Here is a 17,989-nt window from a genome sequence, read left to right on the forward strand (position 1 = left end):
TAGCAATAGTTGGTAAAGCTGCTGCGTCCATTATCAATGCAAAAGACATTCCGTTGATGCTTTTGGATGAAGTAGACAATACAAATCAGTTGGTTGAGGCCTGTAAGGTCTATGTGGCAAGCGACCTTTTCATGACTGAACTAGAGGTCTTGGCTTTTTTCAACTACCATGTTACCTTCCCATTTCCCAACTGCATGGAATGTAGCTCCCAGAGTGATCTTCTCCAAATCCTTCCAAGCCTATACAGTATACAATCACCTTTTAGAGAATCGTACCGACACATTGAGCAAATTTGAGGTGCAAATCCATGGTGTTCCGCCTCCAATGATGACAACTGATCTGGCAAAAGAAATTTGTGGAATGATGTGTTTATCTGCAGCTGAAGCAATTAAACTACAATGTGGAAGAGAGTATGGCTTTGCTGATGAAGGTGAAAAGTTGAGACTAACGGATCTTTCTCAACTTGAAAGCCATGAGCTTGAAGGCCTTCCTAATGAAAATGTTGTCACTGACAGAGATTTTTCTCCCTTTGATAGAGAAGCAAGAGTTGCACATTACAGAAACCGCAAATTCAAAGCGAAGAATATCAGAAATAACATGATTCTCTACAAATCAGAAACCCAAGGAACTGTAGATAAGGTCTCTTGCAAAATTTGTAGAGCTCTTGCAGTACGTGAAGTGGCTTGGACAGATGCTCAAAAAGTGAGATTTAAGGAGAGAGTTGAGATGAAGCTGGCAATTACTAAAGAATTTCCAAATTATACAAACAAACTTTTGAACCACTGCAAATCATCGGGCGGGCCATGTACCTCTGTTGATGGGCTCCATGATGTCCTGCAGAAAAAGCCAGAAATCCAAAAGGATATCATCAAATACGAACTTGCCTATTCTGTCCATATTCACAAATTTGATAAAGCAGCAAAATCAGATTTGTTTTGGCTCAAAAAAATTACTCATGAAGAAAAGTTTGAAAACTTCACCATTTTGTTGGCAGGAGATGATACCAACACATCAAGCAGTACTATTTGAGATTTGCCATCAAATGATGATGTTTTGGATGCTATGAAAGACACTGAAATTATATGCACGTCAAAGAATAGACAGAGATCTGATCTTCAAGTTAATGAACTTTGTGTTTGTGCATGGCAGAACAATACTGATCAATTTGTTTGGTACATTGGCTATGTCAAAAAGATTGAGAATGACAACCATTTGATTGATTATTTGCATCGCTCAGCAAGTTCTGATCTTAAGTGGAAATATCCAGATCATGAGGATGTTGAACTCACAGAAGTCTGTCAAATAGTTTCTTGCTCTGTAAAGGGTATTTGGGACACTTCTCCTGATGCAAGAAACAAGTCATTCACATTAAAAAATGTGAAGGAACTTCGTAGTGCATCCAAAAGCACATTCAATAACAATGAAACCGCCAGTTTATGATATATATATATAATTCCTGTATATTGTATACTTATGAATGTGAGTTCTAATATTCAATTGATGACTTTATGTATTCAGTAGTAGTTTGTATTTAATTGTGTGGCAGATACTTTCCGCTGCATTTAACACGCTGGCCGCAAAGTATGTATACGAGTAATGGATTAAAAAATGTTTAAGTCACTGTATTTACAAAAAACACCATGCAAAAACTTTAAAAATAGGAAAACTATTCATAACAATTCATTAACAATTACATTATTTATTCAATGGGAGAGTAAATGTGAAAAAAAATTCTAAAACTTTTTTTTTGACTTTTTTTCAAAATTATTTTTTGTAAATCTATGAAAAATAGGGTATTTTTTTAGTTGTTTGGTCTAAAACATTAAATTGTGCTTAATTTATAGTTTTTGAATGGCTTCTCTGACTAATTCTAATAAGACTAGACAGTAGACACCTCATAGACCAATATAGCTCTAATATTGAAGAAAATATGCCCGATTTCATAAAATTGTCAGTTTTCGGGGTTTTTGGGGGTGCAGACGCTGAATTTTGACCGAAAAAATTTAAAATAATTTTTTCCTGATTATTTGACATATTTTGGTCCCAATAAGCGATAGGCAAATGGGTTTTGAGAGGTACCCATAAAAAGGGCCTCTACCCCCTACCCCTAATATAGGGTGAAACTACTTTACCTTTGCTTTACTGTTCACACACTTCAATCCACATGTTTTGGTCAATTCCTCTTTGTCATGAGTTACTTGTATACCAGCTCCCAACTTTTTGTTTTAAAGATTCTTCAAATGTTCATAATATAGCCTACTGTAGGTTTGTGAGGGTGTGTAGAATTTTTCAATAGTTTGGCGTTTCATCAAGCCTAGATTGTTATCTGTGCACCATGCAACAAAGTTTTACCTTTATGTTCACATTATTTACAACGTTCCTAACCCATATTTACTTGTAATATATATTGCTTATGATTTTTGAAATAGGTTGTATAATTGTAGGCTATATTATACTGCGATGTTTGACAAGCGCGCAAAAATATTTTGCATCAGTTGTGGAGTTGAGATATCTTCATTGTATATCAAATGTACAGATTGTGACAATATTGAGCTGTGCTTGAAGGTATGTGACATGTGTGTAGCTTCAAATTAACATTTGTTTCGTTTGTTGCTGTTTATGCTTTTCCATTTCTATTTTACCAAGAGTTTACAATAATTTTTGTAGTGTTTCTCATCGGGAATTGAATTGCAACGGCATTTGAAAACCCACAGATACAGAATAATAGTGAGTTTGTAGTTTAATATTGAATATAAGTTCTTCTGTGAAAATCTTATTTAAATGAGAAATTGTTATCTGTTTGCACAGTATTCACTTGTGTGTATATGCTGTATAATAAATACAACTTTTTGTGTAAACTGTGTTGTTTTCATCTTTTATTCATCTAGCTTTGTACAATAATAATCAGAAAATACTATTCAAATTATTTATGATGTGTTAGTAGGTTAAAAAATTGGCTGATCAAACAAGCTGTTTTGTTACATTATATATATGTTAAATACAGGGTGACCCAAAAAGATTCGTACCCATATTTTATTCGATTTTTTCACATTTGGAACACATCTTGGGAAAGCCATAAATTGACTAAAAATTGACAGAAAAAGCTAAAACTGTGGTCAATGGTCTTCCATAAACTGAATAATGTAAGGTTGTAATTTGAAATAAATAGCTTTTCAATCAAAGTCATAATTGAGATTTTCATGGGTACGAATCTTTTTGGGTCACCCTGTATTTGTGGTAAAACTGATGAGTACCGGTAAGTCTTTTTTGATGTAGCCTACTAAGACTACTATAATAATCATTTCTAATCAAGTTTTTATTTGTGCCCATTGTGACAACATACAGTACACTGTGATCACAGATGCAATACAACAGGAAGCAGCAAGTGGACATAGCCTTTGAGTCATTTGCTCCCATTATTTTGGCTTGCTAGCCTGTCTGTTCTGTTCTCTCGTTTGACTTGTAGTAGCTTAGATTGGCAATGTCTCCTCGTGCAGCCAAGATACGGTAGTTGGGTCCAGTTGTCGAATACCAATGATTCCACTTGAGGGCCGTAAGATGGAACATTCGTGCAGTAGGCTATGTGTTGCATTGTTTGTTCTACCGCTCCGCAAACACATATCGGCATATTATGCAATCCCCACCTAAACAGATTAGCTCCAGTGCAGCCAACGTCACATCTGATCCTGTTCAATGTAACCCATGCCTTTCTTGAGAGGTCTGCTCCAGGAGGGATGGAGAGTGCTGGTATAACTGAAAACTGACAAGTGCTAGCCTACTAAGTGCCTTTATCGAGACACAGTTGTGTGCTCTGGAGTTGTTGAATCCACGACCTTAAAAACGTCGCATAGACGTTCATTTCACTTGACTATGCAGCTGACAAAGCACATTAGGCTACACAACTTTATTTCAAAAGTTGTAGTTTTTATCATGTTGATTGCGTTAAATCAAAACAATCAAATGAATCTTCTGAACCTGATTACACAGTGAAACTTCATTTTTTACTGACAAGGTTTTCAATTTTCGACACTATTTCCTTTCTGATTAGGATAATGGAACTTTTGCATTATTTGATGTCGCTTGGAGTGCCGAAGAAGAACAAACTCTACTAGAGAGTGTCGAACAACACGGACTTGGTAACTGGGATGAAGTTGCTTCAAACATTCCAACCAAATCAGCAAAAGCAGTGGAAGACCATTACAATGCACTCTACATAGAAGGTTATCTTGGAAGAGTGACTGTTCCAGCTGAAATTCCTAACAGGATGACTGATCACACTCCCCCTATACATGGTATAGCACTACGGTACTTAGTGTGATTAGTTTTTTTTAACATACCGGTATCCGAGAATATTTTTCATAATAAAAGATTAATATTAAAACAAACCAGCTTTGTGTAACTATTGTCTGGTATCCTGTTCTTTTTAAATCACTGTTTAAACCTTTGACAGTTCAATTATTGTCATTTCTTGCATGCTTTCAAATCCTGTGCATGTTTCTTGTGTAAAAAATAGCTTTTGCCTTGGTCCCATTTTAGCTTTGAATGCTAATGGTCCTAATGGAGGTTGTTGCAAATGCTGTTTTATCTGTAGATTGATGAAATTTTATTTTCTTACATTTATACTTTGGATCAATGTGGTGGTCATTCTTTTACATCCACTCTGTAACATCTCAAGAAAGTCAACATCCTTGCTGTGGCTATGGTGGAAGTGATTTAGTTTGATAAATAACTTTGCCACATTTATAAAGTTTCTTAGTTTGTAGATTGAATGAGCTACTCATTATTTCTGCGTAACTGGATTATTTATAACTTGACTTTACTGTAAATTTGTCTTTGATAGAATCAGTGTTTTCTGTTCCTCTTCCTCAAGTCAACATCACCAAGGAACAACGGGAAGAGCTTGCGTACATGCCAAACAGAGATGACTTCGAGCAAGAGTTTGATAATGATGCAGAATCTGTCGTCAGCTCCTTGTTCATGAACCAAGAAGACAATGAACTCGACAAAGGCAAGTGATAGTTGAACTCACCTCCAAATTTCAATGTTGGCTTCATACGTACTCTAGAAACAACTTTTATTCATTCATTGTGCCATCTTCACGAATGCGAAGCATGCACTTATTGTAAAGTTTAGGAAACTTTAGCTCATTGTGTTTGCTTCTTAAAATATAAAGAACACTGAAAAATAGCCATATATTTCAACGCTTGAAATGACTATCATATATTGTAACACAATTGTACTTGAAAGTAACGTTTTGTTTAAAAAATTGTTTTGTCATTTGTTGCTGGGCCACGCAGCTTATTGCATCTTGTCTGGTGAACAACCTCCAGTGTGACCTTACCTAGTAATAGAATTTTTTACCGTATTTTATTTTTTGGAAATTATATAAACAATGCAGACATTCTCGACTGAAGATAGTGACAAAACATAACTGAACATCGTTGAGTGACCACTGATCGTGATGTATCAGGTTGGTAACTTGCATATTTCCTACCAGGTTTAAAACTTGCCAAGGTTGGCATCTACCATGCACGATTGAATGAGCGCCAACGACGGAAAGACATCACCAGAGAATACAAATTAGTCGAAAAGTTTTTCAATAAGGACAAAAAATCTGTTCACGTTTCGAAGTATGAAAGGTGAGATCATCACAGCAGGTTATGGCATTTTAGTGTGCTTGTGCAAAGTTTCCAGATTTCAAAAAAATTTCCGATATTAAATGAGAACTTTCTGGCGACTAATTTATGCAAATACCGGTACGCATGCTAATTGTTTAATTGTTAGTTTTTGACTTGTTGTTCGCGACTAATAATCTCATTCGTACCTGCATGCCATTCATCGATAAACATCTATATATCTATTAGGCGGGTCAATATAAGGTTTGACCCCAAAAAAATTTATACAAAAGGTTTTTTTGTTCTAAGTGTATGATTAGGTTGTACTATACCCCAAAAAAAAAGTCTACAAAAATCTGACCCCGGGAAAGTGGTCAATTTACATAATTTGAAAATGGTGACCCCCCAAATTTTTCAATGTACACAAATTTTTTTTTAGTTCAATTAACACACTATAAATGTATTAAACACATATAAACATGGTATCTATGCACCAAATAAACATATCAGAAACCGTCTGTGATGTCATTATGATGTCATGGAAGACATAGGCGTCGATTTTTTAACATTTAAGAAAAAATTTGAGGAGGCAAGATGATAAAAAGTGTGAAATATGTACCCAAATTTGAACAGTTCCATAAAATTACACTGTCAAAGCTACAAAAAAGAACAGAAAAGCAGGGTGGCTGCCCCCCCAAACAATTTCTACTGGGGGGCGCGCCCCCCTGCCTCCCGGGAATCGACGCTTATGATGGAAGAGTATATGCACTAAACGTCAGAGAATGTCAGAGATGAAGTACCATTTTTCAAGTTATGATTGTTACATACTAGTAGTCGTCACAATTATCATCGGTACTGTCTGTGTCGTCTTGATCCAATGGAAGGACATTGTTTGGGTTTTCACAGGACACAAGTTGGCATTGTCCACAAGCAGAGGTACACGGAAATCCGTACCTTCTACATGTACATCGCCGTGTTGTGCAAGCGATCGTGCAATCGATCAGATCAGATCGATTCAGATCAGATCAAACAGATCAGACAGATCAGATCGATCGATCAGCACGCAGGAAATGGAATATTGTAGAAGATGCAGTTGGTGGGAGTCGGGCTGGCGCAACGAAGGATGACACTGAAACTACTTTCTTTTTCAACACAGAATGTCGCAAAGATGCCGCTTTGCTTTCCAGCATAGAGTAGAACCATTAACTGTTTGCCATACTCTTCAATAGCATCCACCCTCTGGCCAGGTTGTGTAAATGCAAGTGCCAAGGATTCTAGCTCTTTTTCGCCTTTGGTGGCTTTCTGAAAGAGTGTTCTCTTCCCTATTTTGAAGATTCGTGAGGTGGTATCGCATCCTGTAAACGCATGGATGAAGAGTAACTGAGAACATAGCTGTTGTCCGAGACATTCCTTTAGGGTATTAATATTGTACACCCTTTGATCTTTTGACCTCTTGTCCAAACGAAAATACATTGTCTTCTTCCGACTGTCCATATGATAGAGGAGAAGGATCAAGAGATCTGTGTCTTCTCCAACCAGGGTTGTAGTGTGGTATTCAGAAGCTGCAATAGTTGCCTGAACAATATCATAGTCGGCATCTCCTTCAGCGTTTATAACTGTAGAGCCTTTCACTTGCAGTTTGTTGCTTATCATGTTGATCAGCCCTTGCTTATTGCAGCCCTGTGACAGGAATTCCTCCTTGTTTCCAGTGAAGACTGTTGCTGGAGTGAAGCTCACTTTTGGATGATTTTTCTGCTGACGGCGTTGGTGGGTGCAGTCCTTCACTGATGGTTGATCACGATAACCGTCGAAAACGACTGTCGCCATCCCGTAATTGCGTAGGGTAAAGTCGACATAGCCATCCCCAATGGCGCCGTATGTGCTTCCCTTCGTCCATTGTACGCGATGCATGAGGTAACCACCATCAAGGACATACTTCTCGGTCTGTGGTACTTCGTTGGTAACAGCCTCATCAGATAAGCTGCTTGCGTACTCATCGATTGCTTTAGCAAGCTGTGTTTCCTCTGGCTTCCTCATAATGTTGCTTGTCTCAAACAGGGCAGGTGGGAATGGGCTCAGTTCGTATTCTAGAACCTCCTCTAGAGAAAAGTCACCTGCATTCGATATGACCAAAAGTCTCTGAAAAAGTAGGGCGGGATCGATGGATCTATCTTGGGAAACTTTGATGCAACATGAATCACGTAAAGTTTTCACTTTGTCCTTCCGTTTACTTGCATATGTAAAAACTGGCTGACCCTCCATTTTTTCTAAGATTTTCCTCCCGACTGTTCGATAGTCATCAACATTTACGCCATCTTTCGCAATCACTCCAGTGATGATGTTCCTCAGCGTTGGATCCGCACAAAATGGACTGAATGATTGGAGCTTTTCTTTGATTTTCGCGAGGTCGGCCTGATCTCTCTTCATCCTTGCCCCACTCATTTCCTTATGCTGTGCACTCGTTGTAAATGCTACGCTTGTTGAAGTCCTCCATCGCATGATTGTACTCTGAACAAGCTGGTGAGGATAACACCCACAAGGCTCGCTGCTCCTCGCTCATTCCACTACCCCTTGTCAAGCCACCGGTTGTCTTTAGCGATCTCATCAATGTCTGTTCAATTACAAGGTCCGAACCAAGGCCAGCCCAGACTTTGTCGGTTCGCCTGATGACATGTAATCCATCCTTAAATTTCTTGAAGACAGCAGAGTCCTTCATTTTGAAGTTTTGCCTGTTTTGCAAGTACAAGTATGCTGATTTCAAGTAGTTGTGGTGCCCTGCAGCAGCAAGTATTGGTAAGCACTCGGCAACAGCACTAAGATGTCTATCCCAGGAACCAATTCGATCTGCCATCAGCAGCATTCGTGTACATTTGACCATGTTCATGTAAGAAATCCAAAGCTTACTTGTCCTGGATTTATCAAACAAGCCAAGTTTCTTCTTGTCAAGTGCTTGCTGAAGTTTAGCATTTGTCTCCAAAGTAGCTACTGTTTCCAATGTGGTCTTTTCTTCTATCAACAAGGTGTACATGTCCTCACACGACATCACTGAACCAGCTAACTCGGGATCACTATCCATCATTTCAGAGACCAGCATCCCATTCAAGCATTTTTCTATCAAGAGGTGGCCCCGCAAAGCTTTCTGCACAGCTTTGCCACCCATCATATGCTTTACTGCATTGTCCCCATAAACAGTTTCGAGAATGTCCATCAGACCTGACCCTTGTGGACAATGCCAACTTGTGTCCTGTGAAAACCCAAACAATGTCCTTCCATTGGATCAAGACGACACAGACAGTACCGATGATAATTGTGATGACTACTAGTATGTAACAATCATAACTTGAAAAATGGTACTTCATCTCTGACATTCTCTGACGTTTAGTGCATATACTCTTCCATCATAGGCGTCGATTCCCGGGAGGCAGGGGGGCGCGCCCCCCAGTAGAAATTGTTTGGGGGGCAGCCACCCTGCTTTTCTGTTCTTTTTTGTAGCTTTGACAGTGTAATTTTATGGAACTGTTCAAATTTGGGTACATATTTCACACTTTTTATCATCTTGCCCCCTCAGATTTTTTCTTAAATGTTAAAAAATCGACGCCTATGTCTTCCATGACATCATAATGACATCACAGACGGTTTCTGATATGTTCATTTGGTGCATAGATACCATGTTTATATGTGTTTAATACATTTATAGTGTGTTAATTGAACTAAAAAAAAAAATTTGTGTACATTGAAAAATTTGGGGGGTCACCATTTTCAAATTATGTAAATTGACCACTTTCCCGGGGTCAGATTTTTGTAGACTTTTTTTCTGGGGTATAGTACAACCTAATCATACACTTGGAACAAAAAAACCTTTTGTATAAATTTTTTTGGGGTTACCCCCATATTTTTCATATATTGACCCGCCTATATCGAAATGTTTCTTTTAAAAACCGCGCGGATATTTGAAAGAGCATGGCAAATTGTCCAAGTTTAAATAAACTCATCTGTTTATTATAAAACATTTCAAAGGAGTGCGTTACGGTACATTACTATCTTCAATCTATCACGCCTTCTATATTGCATTTTTATCACCACAGAGAAGCGAGACTGAAGTTACGATCCTGCTCTCAATTCATGAAGAGAGAACAGTTTGACCAACTTATCGACGGTTTAGTCAAGGAACGGCAGTTGAAGAGAAAAATAACCAGGTTAAAGACCTACAGAAAGTACGGGGTTACCAAACTGGAAGGTAAGTTCATAGGTATAATATGCTGTAACATGAACATTTGTGGCACAGTTTCGGAATGGTCGCTTTAGAATCCACTTATACAATTTTGACCATTTTAAGATGATGTTTCATTTGTTTTTTCTCGTATGCTCCCTGCTAGGGATGAGATTTCAGGACCAACCTAAAAATCCTGGGATACCATCCCTAACTTCCTCCAACCACCACCAATGCCACGCAATACTATAGAAGGAGCGTTTTAAAATTGAGTTGCAGCAACGAAAATATAATGTTTAAAATGTTTTTCAGGCTGTGGGGCGTTTGACTCGGCGCTCTACAGGAGAGAGAGAAAGAAACACTCAAGCGAAAGCAAAGAATCATCGATTGGTCCAGATAGGCTTCACAGCGTTGGAGGTACACTAGAACTTTTCATTGATTCAATATAAACCTTTTGCATTACGGTTTGTTAGTTATTCTGGACTTGTGCTTATCAAACTACTATATTTGTGGAAAATACTATTTACGTATGACCACGTATAAATTATGTTTTAATATGTCTCAACAATGGTTCAATGTGTGCATACGTTGAATCAATGTAAATGTGAACTGATTTGTTCCTTGATACAGTATATGATTGTGCTCGGCTGCATATTTGAACAATCAAAGTCTGCATCGGTAGCTTGGTCGGTTGAACGCCCGACTTGATGAACAAAGAAACCTCAAGATCAAGCGAGGCTAGTTCGACTCTCGGGGTGCGCGCTTGAGCAACGCATTTCAGAATTGCTCTCCAAGAGCTGACTTTTGGAACGCCAAAGTTTTTCTAGGACTCTACTTGTAATGTTCAAACATACAAAGTTTCATTTTCCCAGCAATATCACTTTTCCTCGCCGTAGTGTAAGATATGAAACCTTATGCTATGACTAAAATTAACAGATGCCGAAAACGCGACGAAACCGATTGACCCTCGGCGCCAGCCAGAACATAGTCTGCTTGGCAATGGTGAGCGAACACTGTGCTTCAACATGAAGATTACACCTTCAAAGTACATGACTGCCAAAGTCCTTATAGTCAAGGTGGGGTTTCTACAACAGTAGATGAGGTTCACCAACCTTATGTTGTCACTGAGTGTAGGTTGTTGCCAGTATGTGCTAATAATTACTTTCAAATCAATCAAAATTATAAATCAAAAACGTTTTCAACAAAAAATCGTGCAATTAGACCTTTTCTTGTACTACTGCGTTCAGTAAAATGACAACAGCAGCGAATTCCAATTCCTAGAATGTTGATCAATTTATATCATAGCGTGTGTATTCAACCTTACTGTTACATTATGTAACAGTACGGTTGAATACACACGCTATGATATAAATTGACTTACATTGAGGTGTTGCGACCGTGCCAAGTTTTAAACTGAATTATCTGTTTCGGTATCAAAACGTTTTCGTTTTGTCGCTTCTACCTTTTTCTGGACCTCTGCCATGTTTCGCGTATATTGTTTTTGTTGTGATAGTGAGAAAGAAAAACAAACTGAACTATTTTTTGTTTGCAGGATTCGATCATGAAGCAGCAAAGCGGACAGAGCAAACCACGCTACTCTGCTTGTGTAGAAAAGTCTCAGCGCAAACGAATCTTGAATTTCTTAAAAGAAAACCAGTGGGTTTCTTGATCGCTTTGTTACATTGAAGGAATTGCGCTGTGTTATATTCAAAAATGTGTTTTTACACATCAAAGTTTGGAGAAAAAGCGAATATAAAATATTAGAGCCAACGCAACTGTTTCAAAAAGAGATGGGGCAATCACTTCACGTTTTTCATAACATCGGGGCTAATTGCCTGCTGGTTGAAGATAAGTATTTAGAAGTAGGAGCACAATGAAGCCATTCTTCGTATCCACTTTTGTTATCCACTTTTGTTTACAGTTTGTTTACAGACATCTGGTTGAACCTCTTACCGTAAACGTCGCTATAATAGCATCTGGACTGGAAGCCAAACACTAGGCCTAACAGGATTGCCATGTTGGCGGTTTTAACGCCAAATTTTAGAAACTTAGCATTTTTTAAATCCATTTTCAGATTAAAATATGGCACGGTCGCAACACCTCTGGTTAAATCAGTGGTTTTCAACCTTTTTGGTGGAATGGAACCCAATGAAACATTCTAAAAGTTCGAGAAACCCCTGTTCAATAATTTAATTGCCTTATGCAAAAAACATCCTTTGATTAATAAGAACTCCTTGAAGCGAAGAAAACATGTCAACGAAATTTGGCGGGAAAGCAGAAAGTTAAAGGAAATCGCACCAAAAGAAAACAACGAAAATTCGGGATCGCAGCGAACGTGTTAAAGCGTAGCAAATACAAGACTAATGTTGCTGGTTCGACTCTCGGGATATGTAATGTTTACTCTCGGTATGTAAACTTGCGGAACCCCTAGACTTGCTGGCGGAACCTTAGGGTTCCGCGGAACCCTGGTTGAAAACCACTGCCTTAGGCTATGGTAATAATCATGTTGTTGACAAAATCAGCCCAAAATACACCATGAAAAGCACCAAGACTAGGGAAAAGTTGCCTTTTCAAACCTGATGTTTTGTAAATAGTCTACTGCCCATTGATAAAACGGAATTTTGTAAACTATTAACAATGCTGAAAAAAATTGAAAAGGCGCCAAAAACATCAAAATGCCAAAGTCATAGTAGCCTGCTAAACGCATTAAAAAACGCTAAAATTTAGCGTTAAATATGACAATTCTGTTTGCCGTACAAGATTAGGCCTATCGTTTGGTTTCCGCTCCAGATGCTATTATAGCGACGTTCACGCTCTAACCCTACGTTCATTTGTCCATCAGTTCATATTTTCATCCTAACTACAGTTATCCGATGGTTATCGGCACGGTTCTCCGATTTTGTATTTGTTATGGCTGGGCAGTTTAAGAGCTATTTTCTATGTGTTCGCTCTGCTGCAACTCTGTGACGCGGCAATCTGTGTTTACTGTAGATCTTTATCAATGGGAAATTAGTAAGTTTTCCGTTTTATAAAGTCGGTTAAATTCGACAAAGATATCCTTGTATGTGGAATGTGAATATTGATTGTATAGTAGTTTCTAAAAAAAAACTCTGCTAATATTTCCCAAACCGCTTTTGACTGAGGGGTACGAGTGTACGACCGCAATTCTTGTCCATCTTTTTTGAAGAAATTTCTTTATTTATTGGTTATTTTCTCTGGTGACAGAAACCCTTCTAGTTAATACTTTTACGTCTGCTATGCGTTTTTTCACTGTCTTGCGACGTTGAAGAGTGCGAATATGGCGATGTGTTCACTTAAGTGTTTGTGCAATGTTTCAATTTCGTTTTTAATAAACTTGTTTCTTCCACATAGGTTGGCATCTGGTTAGGCCTATTGTGTGTTGAAAGCAACAGCCTTATACTTATAGCGTGTGTTTATGTACACCGCTATAGGACGTAGGCTACTGATCGTTTTTATGCGCTGCTCTCAATTTTTAGCAAGACAGCTAGTTTGCTAAATTTCAAAGTACATTATCTTGAAATCACTAGAATGCAGAAAAAAAAAACGATATAAAAAGCAGGCAGCCCATTCCTATGCTCAGAATTCTAAAAATCTTAACCAGACAAGTAGACAGGTTACCTTATTCAATCGTGTTAATGCAGCAGCTGGCTTTGACAAGTGGCTCAAGTGTTTCGGCACAATTCAGTTAACCAAGTGTCTACCGTTGGCTGATACTGCGAAGTCGTATGAAGATGGTGGAACCAGCTCAATTACAAACAAAAATTTCAACATAATTTTTATGTTATCACTTATTAGACGTTGAATGCGGACATGCCAAACTTTTGATTGATGAATCCTAAATATGTTGCAATCGTTTGCATTAAACACGAAAAAGTAATTTCTGTAGTGTGTTTCTATTAATAAACTATATATTAGCATACAATTATAGATATTAGTTTGGCAACGACTGTTGCAATTTTTCTTCGTCACTTTGCGTAAAGTCCGAGTCGGCCTTTTTCAACGACTCGAACATGCCAAAACCCTTTCGATTCCACTGGTTGGTTGGTTTTAAATCTTTATCCTCGGACTGACAAAGGCTTGATTGGTTATTCCTGGTAGTTTCGCATACTTGTAGAGGCTCTTGACGCAGGGCCGGTTACCGAAATTGACAGAGTGAAGTTTCCGATTGTTGAAGTGTTGCTGCCGGGGAATTATTCCATTCACTAGGTGCCGCTGAATGGAGAGCAGCCCTGAATGCGTTGCTCAAGCGCACATCCCGAGAGTCGAACCAGCACCGTGTGATCTTGAGCCTGGCGCGTAACCACGGGGCTACGGCACTGCCATGTTCTGCTGAAAATTGATAAAGCTTCCAAAATTCATGCTCCAAGGTGATCTAAAACCATGTTTTTCAACACTTTAATGATAGTGGCGTTGTACTAATCGTGCTGTAGGCTACGTCAGTATTTCCCAACACGAGTCCGTGGATTTATTAGAGTTTGTCGAAGCTTCTCGATAAGTCCTTCAAACATCTCTTCACATTTAAGTTTACTGCCGTCACATTTAAATAATAGGCCACCATATTATCACTGCAACTTGGTACTTCTTTGCGGGGGAGGGTGACTAGTCCTCACACCCGTTGGTCGACGTTGCCTTACATGCGAGAGTGGGAGCTTCCGATGTTGGGTTGCTCAGCGAAGGCAAGTCGACCCTTGTGTTCTACCAGAAACAACTTAGGTTTGTGGTACTGCATTAGAGCAAAATCCCGAAAGCGGATTAAGCTGTTTCGTGCCACATAGTTTACCGCAGACATTACTTTGCAATCGCCACTAACGGATCCAAGGAGGGGGACTTTGTTATGTGTTCCGAGAATAATCGAAAACATGTAATTTTTGTTTCCTTTTTCCAAATTTTTTTCTCTTGCTCAAGCCCATTTCATTAGTCTAATCCTAGTAGGCTACTCCATTAGCATTGGCCACGCAGGGTTTTAGCAATGAATTTAAGGAGTGAAATCTCATGTGCCCTTCAAAAACTAAGAAAACATTGTAATCCTTATTCCGAAATAATTTTCAGTCTGGTAGGACTAGTAGGCTAATTGTTTTTTATTTTTTTTACTTTTTCACCGCTACAAAATGCGATACAGACTGTAGGCTAGCCTTTCACGATTTCAAGTTGGGTTCTTTTGTGAGTCAATTCGTCTACAAAACTATTCATATTAGGTCTTGTTTCATTAATCTTGTGAAGTTGTACTGTATATAGTGATGCCAGCAAAATGTTAAGCAAGGCAGTTCAGATTGCAAGAAATCCCTTTCTTATGCAAAAGTCAAATTTTGTTTTTATGCGTTGGCCATTTAGGTTAGCCCACATAGGCTATAACTCTGCTAGGCTTTATAGATAGGCCTATAATCTTACAAAAACATTCTATTACCGTACCATCAACTTGATGGCTCTATCCTCACTCTTCAACAAATATTGTTGCAAATTTAAGTCAAAGTTGATGTGGTTTACTTGAAAGTGCAATTTTAGTGTCACAAAGCAAAACTTTGAAAAATTCAGTAATAAAAATAAAATGCTATGAAATTACTGTCGCCTAATGGGATCACGAAGGATGGATGGTCATTTTATTTTTGTTGCCATACAGCGGGAAAAACGAGACTACCAAAAGGCAAACACAAGTTAGATAAAGGAAAGAGAGATTAAATTGTGATAGGCAGTGACAGGGCATTGAACGTGCAGTTTTACAAACATCTTTGAGTTCGATTTTACTTTATTTGGCTTTGATGGTTGTTTCAAATTTTTAAATACCAAATATCTCAAAGTTACGGTTTGCAGGAATCTTAATTCTTAAACTGGGAAGCTTTCTGTGCAAGCTTAATCCTTGCTGTTTCGCATACTTCAGTTCACATTTTATTTCCGACCATCAAAGTAAAAAAAAAACAAATAGCTTACAGGTTGTAGGCCTTGGTAGCCTATCACTTGCCATAACTTATCAGAGGTCTAGAAAAAGGTAGAAAGATAAAAGACAGAACTATATAGTTCATAAGGGAGGTCACAGCTAATCAAGCATGATTAATTTGTTGAAGAAAGAAGTCTTTCTGTAAATTTTTTTAGGTCTGTCTCTTTGACCCCGGTCTTCCGCTATAGTAGCCTATACCTTGTAGTATGCAAGATGCATGTCACCGCTTTCTGCGCTTCCAGATCTCTCAAAAGGCATGGCATAGCCAATTTGCAACAATTGCGAAACCAATCTCTGTAATTGTATGCTAATATCTACTTCATCCTCAGAAATTCCCATTTTGAAATTAATTATATCTTGTTTAGAAATGTAGAAACGCACTCCAGTAATTACTTTTTCGTGCTGATACAAACGATTGCAACATATTTTCATGGTAGACTCATTAATCAGAAAAAAGTTACCATCTCTACATTTAACGTTTAATCATACATAAAACTTGAGCTGGGATTTCACCATCTTCTTATGACTTCGCAGATAAGATGTTAGTTGGCACTTGCTCTGGTTGGCCTAATCTAAAATAAGAAAAGACAGCATGGCCAATGGTCATGTCGATTACACGAAGAAGCTCAAATCACTTTTACACAGCTATTAAAATTGCTCTTATTACGTGCAGATTCAATGTTTGCATGCATAAATTTAAATTTGTTTAGTTGTGCTAAGAGGTTGTGAAAATTGTTTTCATGAATTACAATAGTTCTAAGTCATTTTATTTCCAGTTCAGTTTTCATGCAAGTACAAAATAGGAATCTTTAATCTTTCTTTGCTAAAATAGTTAACAAAATAAGTAACTGTTAAGTGAAACAAAAACCATCTCAAATGAATAAGGTCTTTTGGCTCAAAGAAAGGATGTTCTGTTCAGTGCGCCATAGCCCTTAGAGGGGTCGTAGGCATTTCTCTCTAGAGCAGCTTGCTGCTCATAATCACGAAAGAATCAAGGCCGAAGTCGAAATGACACCAATCCGCAATTGACTGCATGCCTTTGTCTTGCCAAAGACACAGCCACATGCTCTTGAGCGGTGTCGAACCGGCGCCCTTTCGAACGTCGAACCAAGGCTCTCACCATTTGGTAGGCTGGTAGCAAAAAAAAAGATAACTAATGTATGTTGGTGGTCGTTATGAAATTTTCGTATACAGCAACAATATAAATGAAAGCACTACAATGCAAGTTAGTCGTCTTTTCAGCCAGGCACTGTTGTTGTATTGGTAAAACCATGTAAGAGAAAAACAATGCCTTGGTTCAACAAAACTAGAAAGAAGCTTTGTCTGGTAGCAGACGTCTTAATAAAAGGTTTTTGGTAGCACCATGCTTCCAACAAATCAATAATTGCAAAAGAAGATGAACAATACAAAAATTGAGTTGTGAAAAAGCAATAGGCCTAATTGTTGACAGGGCAGACGAGGGGCTTCCCCCTCCAAAACTGTTGACAAAACTGCTTTTGTGTTAGCCGCATTTTAAATAGCTTCAGTTGTGCTTCAATTATGATTATCTCTCCAGTTTGTAGCCTATTTGACTCATTTATCAAACCAAAAATAGATGTTTGTAGAAGTTAGGGTTATAAGGTTAGCTTGAAATTTCAGCATTGAAGATTTTAAAGTATTTTTGATGGAGACAGAAAAATGTTCTTGACTTATTTTTGACAAAGTTGTAAGCAGTCTTTACCCGTTAATTTGGGGAAGGTTCTAATGATTTGATTGGTTGTTGGGTTGTGGGATTGATTCTTTATCTTCGGACTGACAAAAAATCCAATCACTAAGTTTGACAAAGTGAAGTTTCCGCTTATTAAAGTTTGGTCGTCTGCGATATATCCGTCCACAAGCTGTCGCTGAATAAAAAGCTGCCATTGAAGCTCGTTTCTCAAACGTACACCTCGAGAGTCAAACCATCGCTGCTTGATCTTAAAAGAAGTGGGATTTTGTAAGCACTCATATCATCAGTTTATTTACGCATTTAAAATCTGTTATGAAAGGTAGAGGTATTAGGCCTACTGCTTGCTATTTTAGGCAGAGAGAGAGAGTTATAATTGCTTGGTACTTTTCTTCGAGGATTTACAACACATTCATCACAAACTCTTGTCTATAGTGTTTTTTTATTATTTTCATCAAGCAGTGAAATTTTAAAACTGTGGCTGTGGCGTTTCTACCTTCCCCTAT

The 17,989-nt window shown here is 38.1% G+C and overlaps 1 protein-coding gene across 1 annotated transcript; it reads left to right on the plus strand.

Annotated features, from left to right (window-relative positions):
* Window positions 1–2,280: 2,280 nt before the first annotated feature.
* LOC145784442 (transcriptional adapter 2-beta-like) lies at window positions 2,281–13,197 on the plus strand. The gene is made up of 9 exons (XM_082596257.1): window positions 2,281–2,565; window positions 2,668–2,727; window positions 4,049–4,292; window positions 4,841–5,008; window positions 5,498–5,639; window positions 9,701–9,852; window positions 10,138–10,242; window positions 10,762–10,901; window positions 11,378–13,197. Exons 1-9 carry the CDS (start codon window positions 2,461–2,463, stop codon window positions 11,492–11,494), a joined length of 1,233 nt encoding a protein of 410 aa, XP_082452383.1. The 5' UTR covers window positions 2,281–2,460; the 3' UTR covers window positions 11,495–13,197.
* Window positions 13,198–17,989: the final 4,792 nt, after the last annotated feature.

This window comes from Aplidium turbinatum, chromosome 15 (assembly GCF_918807975.1).
Source record: "Aplidium turbinatum chromosome 15, kaAplTurb1.1, whole genome shotgun sequence".
Classification (NCBI taxonomy): domain Eukaryota; kingdom Metazoa; phylum Chordata; class Ascidiacea; order Aplousobranchia; family Polyclinidae; genus Aplidium; species Aplidium turbinatum.

Excerpts from the sequence above, each read along its gene's own strand:
- LOC145784442 (XM_082596257.1), top strand. The coding sequence starts at position 2,461 with ATGTTTGACAAGCGCGCAAAAATATTTTGCATCAGTTGTGGAGTTGAG. Across the intron at positions 5,009-5,497 it reads AGACAATGAACTCGACAAAG|GTTTAAAACTTGCCAAGGTT; the intron begins GCAAGTGATAGT and ends ATTTCCTACCAG. Across the intron at positions 10,243-10,761 it reads TAGGCTTCACAGCGTTGGAG|ATGCCGAAAACGCGACGAAA; the intron begins GTACACTAGAAC and ends TAAAATTAACAG.